Here is a 12,708-nt window from a genome sequence, read left to right as displayed (position 1 = left end):
AATAAATGTCATTTTGGGTAGTATTTCAACTTTTGTATCCTGCATTAACCATTTGTTCCCCCCATCTCTGGATTCCTCTGTGAATGCCCATAGGTACTGAATTCAAACTAAAGGTGATCGGATGGCTGTGTCATTGAAGCCACAGGAAAACCGTGCTAAATGTGACAAACCTTTGCATGTATTATGAATTGAGTGTAAGTATGGATGACACACAGGGCAGGGGGGCTGTCTCGTGGCTGTTACCTACACCATATTATCCTCAGCAGATACAACACTACACTTCCCCACAGCTCAAGGACATCGACAGACGTACTGCTACATGATGATGCTCTTGGGGGTTGCTCTTGGTAGTGTTGGTATAGAAAAAGAACTACACAGAGCAATGCTGTTGTAGAAGCATCACCACTTTGCAGTAGGTGTATCTTATAAATCTGTCTCATTTGGCCAATTACATTCTCGTGCATGACACATTTTACTTGGTGGTGTTTAGTGCGTTGTTTAAAGGCCAGTATATACAAAAAATACAGAAAATTAAAAAAGTGCTCAATACACAGGATAAACGCGGGGGCAACATGGCATTATGGTTGTATGGAGCACTGAGTTTGACTATAAAACAATTATTGGTGTATAATACTGTCCAGAATGAATGAATGAATAACTGTGTACTAGAACACGGATATCAATGAGTGACGCTGCAACGTGTACTCTAGGCCTTACGCCCCGCCTATCATCATTTCTCTGTCATATTTGTAGAGTCGTTTTGCTCTCGGGCAGCAGTGGTGTGCTGTAGGTTAGTTAGTTAGTTAGTTAGTTAGTTAGTTTGTGATCGTCTGTTGATCCGTCCCATGCCCAGGTGGGAAGCCTGCTGTTCAGCGCCCCCTCGTGGCGCAGGTCGACGTGTCTTCCCGAGTTCCTCGGTCGGAGCCCGAGGCCAATCGAACGCCCCTGCTTCCATACAGTCGACGCTGGGGAGTGCGGCGGCCGCTGTACGACGTCATTTCATTTTGCATAAACTCGTCAACTATCTTGAAATATCTTATTTAAATATGACGCTTTTGTATGTGGTGTCTTTTGAATGGAACGATAACCCAAAGGGATATGAGGTGGTAGGTATACTAACCACCAAGCCATTTGAAGAATGCTGGAGTGAAACTGTAACCACCCTGCAGGATTAACAATAGCAAAATAATATTCAACAATTAAAATCATTTGCACCAAGAGAATCGGAATGTATTTCATACAAAACTGTATATATATATATATATATATATATATATTTGTTTGTTTTTAATCCAGACGTGAATTTTTACGTTCTCATTTTAGAGCCTTTATTTGTTTTTGTTTTTACGCACTAACAAGTCAAAATAGAGTTTTACAACTCGTTTTTTTTTTTTTTTTTTTTTTTTTTTTTTTGTCTGATTTAAAGCCAAGTTTTTAAAAGATTTTGAATGACGCTCCCAGAAAATCCATTTTGCATTTTCAGAACTTCCGGACAATGAATTTGGCCATACTCGAGATTTATTTTATTTTATTGTATTTATTTTTTATGAACTTTATTTACGAACCAAGTTCAAGCTTTCACGGTGTTTAAAGGGTGTTGTCGCGGCCTATCCGTAATAAACGTTAAGACCTAAAACATGTTTTAAGTTGTAACTAGGCTATTCTACAGCCTCGTGGTTTTTTTTTTTTTTGGGGGGGGGGGGGGGATCTCCACCCTTCCTCTAGTCATTTTAACCAGGTCTTTTTTCTCTCTCTCTCTCTCTCTCTCTCGGGGCGGTTTTTTGGGTTTTTTGGTCCCCCCCCCCCCCCCCCCCACACACCCACCCCCTGCTTTTGCAGCTGCCATGTAGCGGAGGGAGGCAGGGCCGGGTGGAGGGAACAGCCAGCCCGGGGAGTCAGTCACATTCCTGGCCGGGATTCAATGACTGAACCAGACACAAACAAACAGAGAGAGGGAGGGAGGGAGGGAGGGAGAGAGAGAGAGAGAGAGAGCGAGAGAGAGAGAGACGGAGCTCCGCACACCGAGGGAGGGAGAGAGCGAGAGAGAGAGACAGACAGTCCGCCAGACTGCAGGGGCAGGGGAAGACGGGATAACTCGGGCTAGTTTCGGGACGCGCTCGAACGGACGTTATCCGGGAACTTCGTCGCGGGAGAACCCGAATTACGTTCGAGTTCCGCACTTTTTCTGGACTTTGATTTCGATCGGCGGCTCCTTTCTGTTTTTTGGTGTTTTTTTTGGGGGGAAAACGCGTGGATCGTCCTGTTCTCCCCCCCCCCCCAACCACCCACCACCTCCTGAATGGAGACATTCCCCAGAAGCGCCATGGACGTGGAGCGCCGCCGCCTCTGCTGAGTTTGACTTTTTTTTTTTTGAACCAAAAGTGATCGGAGAAGAGTTCCCCAAATCCGCGTCAACTCCCTGTCTCCCCCCCCGCTCTCCCCGGATAAAAGAAGGGACGACAGAAAGCAGAGCGCCATGGAGGCTGTGAGCTTCCAGCCCCATCCCGGACTTCAGCAAACTCTGAAGCAGTTCCACCTGAGCTCCATGCGCTCCCTGGGCGGACCGGCTGCGTTCTCGGCGCGGTGGCACCACCAGGACGTGCTGTTCGGGAAGGACGGGAAGCCGGCCGAGGTGATGCTCGGCCCGCCCGCCCAGACGCCGCCGGTGATGTCGGGTCCGCTCTTCATCCCGTCCGACCGCTCCACGGAGCGCTGCGAGACCGTCCTGGAGCGGGAGCCCATCTCCTGCTTCGTGGTGGGCGGCGAGAAGCGGCTGTGCCTGCCGCAGATCCTCAACAGCGTCCTGCGGGACTTCTCGCTGCAGCAGATCAACTCGGTGTGCGACGACCTGCACATCTACTGCTCCCGGTGCACGGCGGACCAGCTGGAGATCCTCAAGGTGGTGGGCATCCTGCCCTTCTCCGCGCCGTCCTGCGGGCTCATCACCCAGACGGACGCCGAGCGCCTGTGCAACGCGCTCATCTACGGCGGGACCTTCCCCCCGCACTGCAACAAGGAGCTGTCCGCCCTGGAGCTGGAGAGGACCGAGGGCAGCTTCAAGGTCTACCACGAGTGCTTCGGCCGGTGCAAAGGGCTGTTCGTGCCGGAGCTGTACACCAGCCCCGGCGCAGCGTGCATCCAGTGCATGGACTGCAGACTCATGTACCCGCCGCACAAGTTCGTGGTGCACAGCCACAAGAGGCTGGAGAACCGGACGGTGCACTGGGGCTTTGACTCGGCCAACTGGCGGGCCTACGTGCTGCTGGACCCGGACTACGGCGCCAAGAAGGAGGAGAAGAGTGTCCTGGAGCAGCTGCTCCAAGAAATTAAAGAGAAATTTGACCTGGCGAGCAAGCTTTCCAGGAAATCTTGCAGAGTAAGTGTGTTGAAAAAAAAAAACAACAACTTGAGACCAATGCAATCTCACACTGCAACCCCCCCCCCACCCCAACACATACACACACACACACACACACACACACACACACACACACACACACACACACACACACACACACACACACACACACTTTACATCCCTCACTTCCCTCACGCAATTCTGTGCACAGTTTTTTTTCTTTAATTATGTATTGGGAATGTAAAAAAAAACAGTTACATACATACACTTCATAATTTTTCAACGTGAGCTGTAACCAGTTGGTTTGTTTCCGAGTCACAAATGCTCGAGTCCAGCTCTGCAGAACACTTTGGGAATCTGTCACTTGTCTCATTAATTTTTGAAGTTGCAGGAAAGCCTCTAACCATCAGCTAAACCCTCCTGGGAACTCCCTCCTGGCCTGGTTTACTGTGTAGTTCAGTGGTCCAGAAGCCCCTTCAGGGGTTATCCAAGAGCATCTGCATTATAATAAATGGAGCCTAGGTGATGTTTTATTTGTGGGAGCGAGCTAGCAGAGAGAGAGAGAGAGAGAGAGAGAGAGAGAGAGGAATCCATTATGAGGCCACAAGGTGCGTTAGAGGATAAGACTTTAATGAGGCTTTGCATTTCAAGATATGTGTGAGACAAGGTTGTGACTGGTCAGGGTAGGATAAGGTGTTCTCATGTCTGTCTGTCTGTCTGTCCGTCTCCGTCTTGTCAGTTGGCGGTTTGGGCGGCTGGGTTTCGGTGTGAGTGTATACACACTCAGGGTGCATGTTCATGTCGCCTCCCTGGCTTTATGTGAGACATTTAGTGTGGACAAAAGACCAGTAGACAAGGTGGCTGTTACTTTGTCACACAGCAGCTGTTGTGTGGGACTCTGCTAATGAGTGGACATCTATGTGTCACCATGGTGCTGCTCCATTCAGGGCCTAAGCCAGACTGTGTCTCATAAGGGACACCTCCGTCACTTTGATAGTCTCGGGGAAAAAAAATCTGCTCTGCAAAATATTTTTTTCACACGATGTGTTGTTCTGCTGTTGTTCTGTCTGCTGTCTCAGAGACGGCGCAAAATTATGATGATGTGAGAGACGCTGCTTCTGGTCTACCCGCCCTCTCTACCCTCTATATTTATATATATATATATATATACTGCCTATGGGTAACTGTCAATGTATTGTAATAGATAATTTAAAAAAAGGCATATTCAGGCCTGTCACCTGTTTCCCATAATTTATGTTGAGATCAGATTTACTTTGTGTTGCTGGGAAAATATTGTGGAAAACGACAAAATCTGTGTAGACTGCTAAAATATGGGTCTGCGAGAAAATCCCTTGCACCTGTGGCTTATGTCTTATGGCTGTGCATGTTTCATATTTTCCAAAATGGTGAGTGTTGTGCTGACAGTCTGGCAGTGTGTGTGTGTGTGGGGGGGGGGGGGGGGGGTGGTGTGGTATGGTGTGGTGGTGTGTGTCTGCTGTGGTTCACTGTCAGTCATGTCCCAGTTAGCAGACAGGCCTGGTCCTTAGGGAGCCACTCACCAGTGCTCTCCCATACATCAGCCTGACAAGGCGAGCCACTGAAAGGCCGGATAGGACAGCTCGCAGAACATCCTGGGCTCGGCTTACCTCAGAAACAAAAACTCAACGTTATCAGTCTGCCTCAGTCGCACGCTCTAATGTCAAGCTTTTATTAATCAAAGGGAACCTCCGCAGCCTCCTCCTGGGCCTTGACCATTTGTCTAGACTCCTACTTGCTGTATGTTGTGGTCTGTGCTGTTGTTCCACAGCCAGTGCACACTGCCGGGAAGATTAATGGGCTGGGCTTCTTCATTTTGCCCAACTGTTTGAAATGTGCAGTTCCCCAGTTAAAACTAGCATTTTATTGTGATCTCCCCATCTTTTTTGAAAATGTGTTCATTGCATGAATTTAAAACTCAGTAGTCAGTTGGTTTTGTTCAACGTTGCGGCCTGTGTGTAAAAGCAGACGCTTGAATCAGGGGGTGAATGAGACCAATGGACTATTGTGTGTTTTGAATGCAAACCTGCTTTTGGTCATTTAGCCTGTGCCTACTGTGCAGATGAGGGCAGATTGTGGAGAGGAGGCTGCAGACTCTCATTCAGAAGATGCAGGCGGTGTGAGCCAGGTCTTGACATGTGTTGTCAGAGGGCCATGACCCCTGACCTCTCTCCAAAGACCCAACCCACCCCCATTCATTTCACACCATCCAATCACTTGCCCTTGTGTCCACTAGCCAGATGGCTGTCTGATGAAGAATACAGGGACATACAGTTGGTAAAATACAAACATAATGATCAAATTCAGGATGACGCAAAAGAAAAGCACCATGCCGAAATGGAAACAGCGCTTCAGGAATGAACTTGAAAGATTGAGACAGTTTGAAACTTTGTGTTTTAAAATGAGTTCAGATGAATTGGCAAACTTTATTTTCAATAGCCAATAATAATGCAAATCTTAACCTTCTAAATTAAAATGGAAATCTTCAAGAAATTGCATTGGACTTGCAAAATCCCCTTTTTTTTGTCATACGTGGTCAAACACGCCCGAGTATTAAGTATAGCAAAAAAAAAAAAAATCCTAAAAAGGATTGTAATCAATCAACTGACAGAGTGGAGAATGAGAGAGGGCTCTGGAGAGCTATGCAGGCCTTCCTTAATGGAATGGATATTAAAGTCGTTCAACTGAGGCCAATTTATGCCCTTTCTCATCCTATTATTCTGTTCACACAATCAAATTAGCCTCAAACCTCCAACCAAACCAATCAAACCAATGTTCAAAACAAGATGCAAAAGGTCGCTTTTCCTTTCTTCTAATGGCCGTTGAGTGAACAAATATGTTTCTCTGTGTTTTTCTCTGAGGCATCTGAAACTATTCAGGACCGTGCGTAGTCGGTATCTGAGTATGTTTGCATGTAAGCAGGCATGTATAATGCCTGGATCAGCTGGGCAGGCGAGATTAAAATGAGCTCACCGCCGGCTCATTTCCATTCCCATCTGTCTGCTGACCTCTAGGAAGCCCTGCATCTCGCATGCTGCATCCCTCTGGCCCTTAATGGCCCTGTCTGCCCAGACCCTCCATTGCCCAAACCGTCCCAGCTACCCGAACCTACTCAACGACACCTCAATACACGCCGGACTGACCCATCTTGATTCAGATTGGGAATATTCGTCTGGACTTCTCGACGCGGCTGCAAAGTGCAGCTCAGCCGCTCCTCGCGTCTCCCCGCTGCACCCGGCTTCTCAGGAGGCCACCACCTCATCTCCAGAGGGACTCTCAGACTGAGGGGCTTGGCCTGAGCCGGGCGGCGTGTCAGCGGAGAGAGGGGCGTCTGCAGCTCCCAAAGGTTGTGCCCTCAATTCCCCCGGGGGTGACCCTGTGTTAAAAGACAGTCAGCTGGGGTCCTGTCATGGGTGATGTGTGCTAAAGACCTGCCGCCTCCTTTGTTCGGAGGCCGTCCCTTTCACAGGCCGAGGAGTGCGGCCATCTCTTTGTTAAAGGCCTTGTTTCCTTTGGTGGTGCGTGGGTGGGTCTCCAACCACCAGCTTCATGGTGAATCCATGCGCGGTGCAGTTTCGCCATGTCATGAACCACAGACAAACTCTGAAAAAAGGGAAATACTTGTGCTGCAGTACAAATCAGGGATGGGCGATATATCTATATATTTATCGATTCTATATACCGATTTTGAGATAATAAATCAGATATTGCCAGGGATTTTGGCTAAAAGTTGTCATTAAGGCTGCGTTACCGTAGAGTAATGCAATTCCCTGAACTTCAAAGACTGTTCAAGGCATTCTGATCGATGCCTCTACCTGCTTGTTCTTGGTGATAATATCCATATCACTAATATAACATAGCGGCAATAGTCGTCACCAAAATATCCTCGCAGAACATATTGCAAAAGCAGTTTTGTCGATGTCACCCGGCCCCCGACACAAACGCGTAAAAACATTTGTTGTGGCGCGAGCGTAGAGGAGGGGGAAAAAAAAGAGTATGATTAGTGTTGATCAGCGATGATGAGACGGGGGGTGGAGGGGGTGGGGGGGGGGGGGGTGTGCGATCTGGCTGTGACTTCAGTCAATCAGTCAGTCGGCGCAGAGCAGATGCCTGTGTTGGGTTTGTGTTGTACCACAATCATCATCAATTCCTCTTCGATCACCTCCTGATTTCCCGCTCTGTGATTAACAGTCAAGCCCATCTGGTGTGGAGACAGGAAATCCCGGAGTCTGCATCTGCTGATGGCTGAGTTACTAAAGCTGCCGCAGTCGGGGGGGTTTAAAAGTCTGATAATCCTACATCACTCCTGGAACGCAGAGACGGAGTCCACATTTAAACCCTCATCTGTTCCAGGCGGCATCTTTAAACAGAGAGAGGTTCGTGCCGACCGAATGTCGGTCAACGCACATCGCCCGCCGTGACGTGCCATTCTTCCCCGCATTCCGCGAGCCTACTCACATCTTTCTTAACTGTCTATTAACGATTATTACCAATAATTTAGAAAATAAAACCAGAATTTAGTGTAGCGTCTGTAATAATAAATATAACGATAGAGAAACCAACAGGATAAGACAAATAAGTCTAATTCGGTTTTGGGGCGATCAGATATCTAAGGGCGGAAATACAGGAACTGCATTTATACCGCAGTATTATTCACATGTTTCTTTTCTTTTTTTGTAATTACCTTCAGTTATAAGCTTCATAACTGACAGACCACATTGGAAATGCGCTAATAGAGCTCCAGTCGGAGCAGAAGTAGGCCCCTGCTGGTGCCATATGACAAATCGGCATGCTGCTCTCGCCTACATTCCGCCCACCAACCACCTCCAAAGCTATCAGGAGGATTAGCTCACGCAGCTAAACCAAACAGACTGCTCAGTGTTCAGACAGCATTTGTTCCAAATCTTGTACGTGCCTCCAGTTTGATGGCTAATAGCTCGCAAACAGGCTGCTATCGCTCCAGTTGCAACTGGTGCAGTGTCAATTTGCTGTGTGTGGCTGCGGAAGAGGAGAATGAATGTTTTCATGGATTTACACCTCTTTCTTGCTCTCCGGGATATGCATAATTTATTTTAGGATTATGTTGGTTTAGATTAATTTTGAACTCTCTGGTTAGTTCAGAAGAGAGAAAAAGACAGATGGGCAGCCAGACAGACAGACACACAGACAGAGAGTGGAAAGGCACCCTGGTAGAAGAACAGAGGCTCTGTGTTTATTGGCTGCTGACATAACTCAAAGCATCATTTGGATGATCGCTCAGTTTTCACGATGGACGTATTTCGTGCCTGTCTGAGAGTGCACTTGCACGTGCGCGCGCGCGCACTCCCGATGTTCCGAGGCCTTTCTCAGACAAGGCACACCGTCGGGAAGAAGTCGTCCTCGGCTGGAGTCTTCTCCGTGTGCTTGTGATTGGAGGGCGGCTGCGGTTGCTAAGCAGAGCTGCTCTTCCTGTGCTAAATAAGAACTTCGTGCTCTCTTGCTGGTGGGCTGAGAGAAGCGTGCCAGAGCTTCACATGCACGCACATGAGTACACGCGCACGCGGTAAACCAACTGCGCGCGCGCGCGCACACACACACACACACACACACACACCTTCCCACAGCGCAGACCTCTTACGGCACAGACACCTCGCCCTCTTTCTGGGTGACCTCCATAACGAACGGGAGAAGCCCTCCCCTCCCGCTTCTCCTCCACCTCCACCTTCGACCTGCATCTACCCAGTCCACGGGTCGGCAGCCTCCAGCATCCTCCTCTCCATCACCGAGACCTCCTACTCTGGCACCTCCTCTCCCCAAGCACCGGCATTGAGCTCCTCCACTTAACGCCCCCTCAGCCCTGTAGGACACATGCATGCGGCGCGCACGCCTCCCTCCTCCACCCATCTCCTGCTGTCCTCTCCCCTCACCCCACATTATACTTAGATCCCTACCTCCACTACAGTGAGCACATGCTGTTTCAGTCTGCATTCAGACTGGCCTACATACAGCCACCGCACACATGTACAAGCGTGGCTTTCGAGAAGCGACTCCGAGGGTCTGAGCGTCTCGTTTTGGAGAGATGAAAATCCCCCTTCCTACGAAACCTCACCATCATCAGACATTAAATAGATGGATGGATGGATAGATATATGGATGGCTGGATGAATAGATAGATGGATGGATGGCTGGATGAATAGATGGATAGATAGATAGATGGATGGATGGCTGGATGAATAGATAGATGGATGGATAGATAGATAGATGGTCGGATGGATGGATGGATAGATGAATGCATAGATGGATGGATGGATAGATGGATGGATGGAGGGAGAGGGGGAAGAGAATGAGAGACATGCTGATTGTGTGTCAGTATGACCTAATAAGCCTCCATCTCTATCTCCATCTCCAGGCTGGTTCTTTTTCGAGAGCCCGCTGAATGAAGCTGCAAGTGGCATTGTCATTTATGTATCCCCCGCTCTCTCTCTCTGTCTCTCTGTCTCTCTGTCTCTCTGTCTCTCTGTCTCTCTCTCTCTCTCTCTCTCTCTGTCTCTCTGTCTCTCTGTCTCTCTCTCTCTCTCTCTCTCTCTATCTCTGTCTCTCGCTCCGTCCTCTTTGTTGTGTGCTTTTAGGGATGCCTCCCAATCATACGTATCCACTCTTGCCTCTGGGACATTCGGTACGAAAACACAACCCAGTCGCGCCCGTCCGGCCCCGTCTCTTCAGAGCAAGACATTGAGTCCGCCATCTCCCCCGACATGGTCATCTCTCTCCGCTCTCCCTCCCTCCTCCTCGCCGGGGTCAAAGCTTTTGGGTTGTAGCGGAGGAGCCATTGTGCGCCGGTGAAAAGCAGCAAGCCCCTATGTGCTCCTCAGCGGAGTTCGACATGCTTCCTCACAGAGACGGGGCAATGCAGCATTGTCAGCAGGCACCCGTATCAAATGAATTCAGCACAGCTGTCCTAGTGGTCTCCACTGCACCAGGAGTTGGGGAACGGGGCGGGGGAGGGCGGGGGGTTGGAATTATTTGTTCACTATTACCATTTACCAACTTCTGTTATGGTCACCGTTTTTCCACAACAGCGTTCGCATTGGAAAACCCTCACGTATTTCTGAAAAGCCCCCCGCCCGCCCCGCACACCCACTCCACCTCCAGCCTCCTGCTCGTCCTCTGTCTAACTGTGCGAGGATAAGTAGAGCCCGCATCCAGAGAGACAGCCGTATAAATGGGGGCACGGCTGCTCCACCAGCCCCCCGTGCAGGTGTCTAATAGTAGAAGGGTTGCCTTGTGCCATGCGGCGCTCCCTGCGCTCGCAGCACTGACAGGCGTCTGGCTTTATTTCCAGCCGCAGACACAGACGGCAATGCCCTGAAATAGAGCCGTAGCACAGGGTGGCCTTTTATCCCATAATGAGGAGACTATTATAAGCCCTGTGTCTTAAGGCAGGAGTTGGCCACCGTCAGGGGGTAGAGGTTAGCACACGCGCGCATGCACGCACGTGCGCGCGCGCACACACTTAAAAAGAGCCAAGCTGCTTTTCAGATTATCACCAAAAAACTGGTTAATCACCTCCCCTTTTGGCACCGACAGCTTAGTCTGCCGCGGAGTGAGCGGTATGTATTCCCCTTGAAGGTAGAAGATGTGACCTTTGACAGTCCTCGGCAAGCCGAGGACAGTATCGCCGCAGAAAAATAAATCATCAGGAATTAGCGTTGGAAGGAATGTCTCCATTTTAACATCTTCCATTGACGTAAATAAACGACGTATTAGAGGGGGAAAAAAACGGGGTTCCTCCTGATTTTGTATCCTTGGATCAGTTTGGGAGAGAGCGCTGGACGGTTAGTGTTCCATATGGAATGTATGAATTATTCCAGGGGTAACGACGGTGCATTGTGGCGGTGGACTCCTCTTCTCAAAAAAAAACAAAAAAAAAAAAACTCTCCGTCTCCCAGTGTCCGTAATTAATTCTCCCGCTTTCAGCTGCCGTACTGTACAGCGTGCAGATAGAATGAGTCTCTCATATGAGATTAGTCGCCCTATCATCAGAGCAGCTCCTTAATTTCTCTTCCTTTGTTGCGGTGCAGGCTGCACCAAATGGGATAAAGGGGCTTGGCCGGTCACAGTGGGAGGAAGTGGGTTTTGTTTGCCGGGCAGGTGCAGCCGAGCTCCGAGTGACACTGAGGTTTTTGGGTGTAAGTGTGTGTGTGTGTGTGTGTGTGTGGGCGCGTGCGTGTGTGTGTGTGTGTGTGTGTGTGTTTGTGTATATACGGCCATGCGCATGTGCCTATATGGGTGTGCTGCTCTTTCCGTCCAGGCCAGTGCTGCTGAGATACACCAGAAACCTCTGGAACTCGACTTGAACCCTCAATCATAGGGCTCCTCGGGGGTTTGCAGTAAATTCTTCAGGCGAATGGTTTTCTCTCTCCCTCCCTCCCTCCCTCCCTCCCTCCCTCCCTCCCTCCCACCCTCCCACCCTCCCTTCTCTTTCCCTCCGCTCACATCTGGTGAACAGTGCTAGCACCCCTGTCATCTTTTACTGCGTTGAGGTCATTTCCACCCTATCGGTAAAGTGGAAACACATGATGTGCAGGGCTCTGCCTTAATGGGGTGGGACTGGCACATAGCAGCATTCAAACAGCTCAGAGTCCAGAGACGCCAAACCAGCTTTTCCATGAAATTCATGTTACTTCGAAATTGAAGACTTTTTTTTTTTTTTTTCCGCGCCGCACTTTAACACTTGAATCGGTTATTTGATAATCAGTAACTAACTTGCATTGCTCTATTTGTTCCTGTGTCAGTGTCATTGATTATACTTTTGGAATATTTTACACAATACATTTAAATACACACATACGCACGTTCAAAGTTCTTGCTTCTCAACACCATGTCGCGCTGCATAGCAAGTATTGCTTAGGCATTTCCTTTCATAGCATTTCATGTATTCACTGGTGGCTTTTATTAGATACGTATGTATTGAATCCAATATACTTAATTATATTTATGACAAAGGCTTTGACCATCAACATTTTAACGCTTTAAACGTAGTGGGAGGACAGGGCACGAGCTGTTCATTATGTATTGCACACCAGGGTGTAGAATACAGTCCATTGCTTTTCCCCTTTCTTAAGACTACTATGCATAATTTAATTAAATGTCAACTTGGTAATTATCTAAATGAACACTTTAACACAATTAAAAACTAGACTTTGTACATAACCTTATTGATTCAAACTGATGAGTTGGAGGTTGCAGATGACCTTGGAAGCCCCTCGCACGAGGGCGTGTCCTTAAAAATTAATTAGGATTCCCCAAAATAATAATGCAGTTTTCCAGGATTC

The 12,708-nt window shown here is 48.7% G+C and overlaps 1 protein-coding gene across 1 annotated transcript in view; it reads left to right on the top strand.

Moving 5' to 3' along the window:
- The first annotated feature begins 2,035 nt into the window (after positions 1 to 2,035).
- Positions 2,036 to 12,708, top strand: part of skib (v-ski avian sarcoma viral oncogene homolog b) — a 30,875-nt gene continuing 20,202 nt past the window's right edge. The window contains exon 1 of the mRNA XM_080001435.1: positions 2,036 to 3,376. Coding sequence (XP_079857561.1) covers positions 2,477 to 3,376 — 900 coding nt within the window. The 5' untranslated portion in view covers positions 2,036 to 2,476. The remainder of the gene's footprint in view (positions 3,377 to 12,708) is intronic.

This window comes from Zeus faber, assembly GCF_960531495.2.
Source record: "Zeus faber genome assembly, chromosome: 5".
NCBI classification, from domain to species: domain Eukaryota; kingdom Metazoa; phylum Chordata; class Actinopteri; order Zeiformes; family Zeidae; genus Zeus; species Zeus faber.
Note: the sequence above shows the minus strand (reverse complement) of the source record. Positions and strands in the feature narration are given on the sequence as shown.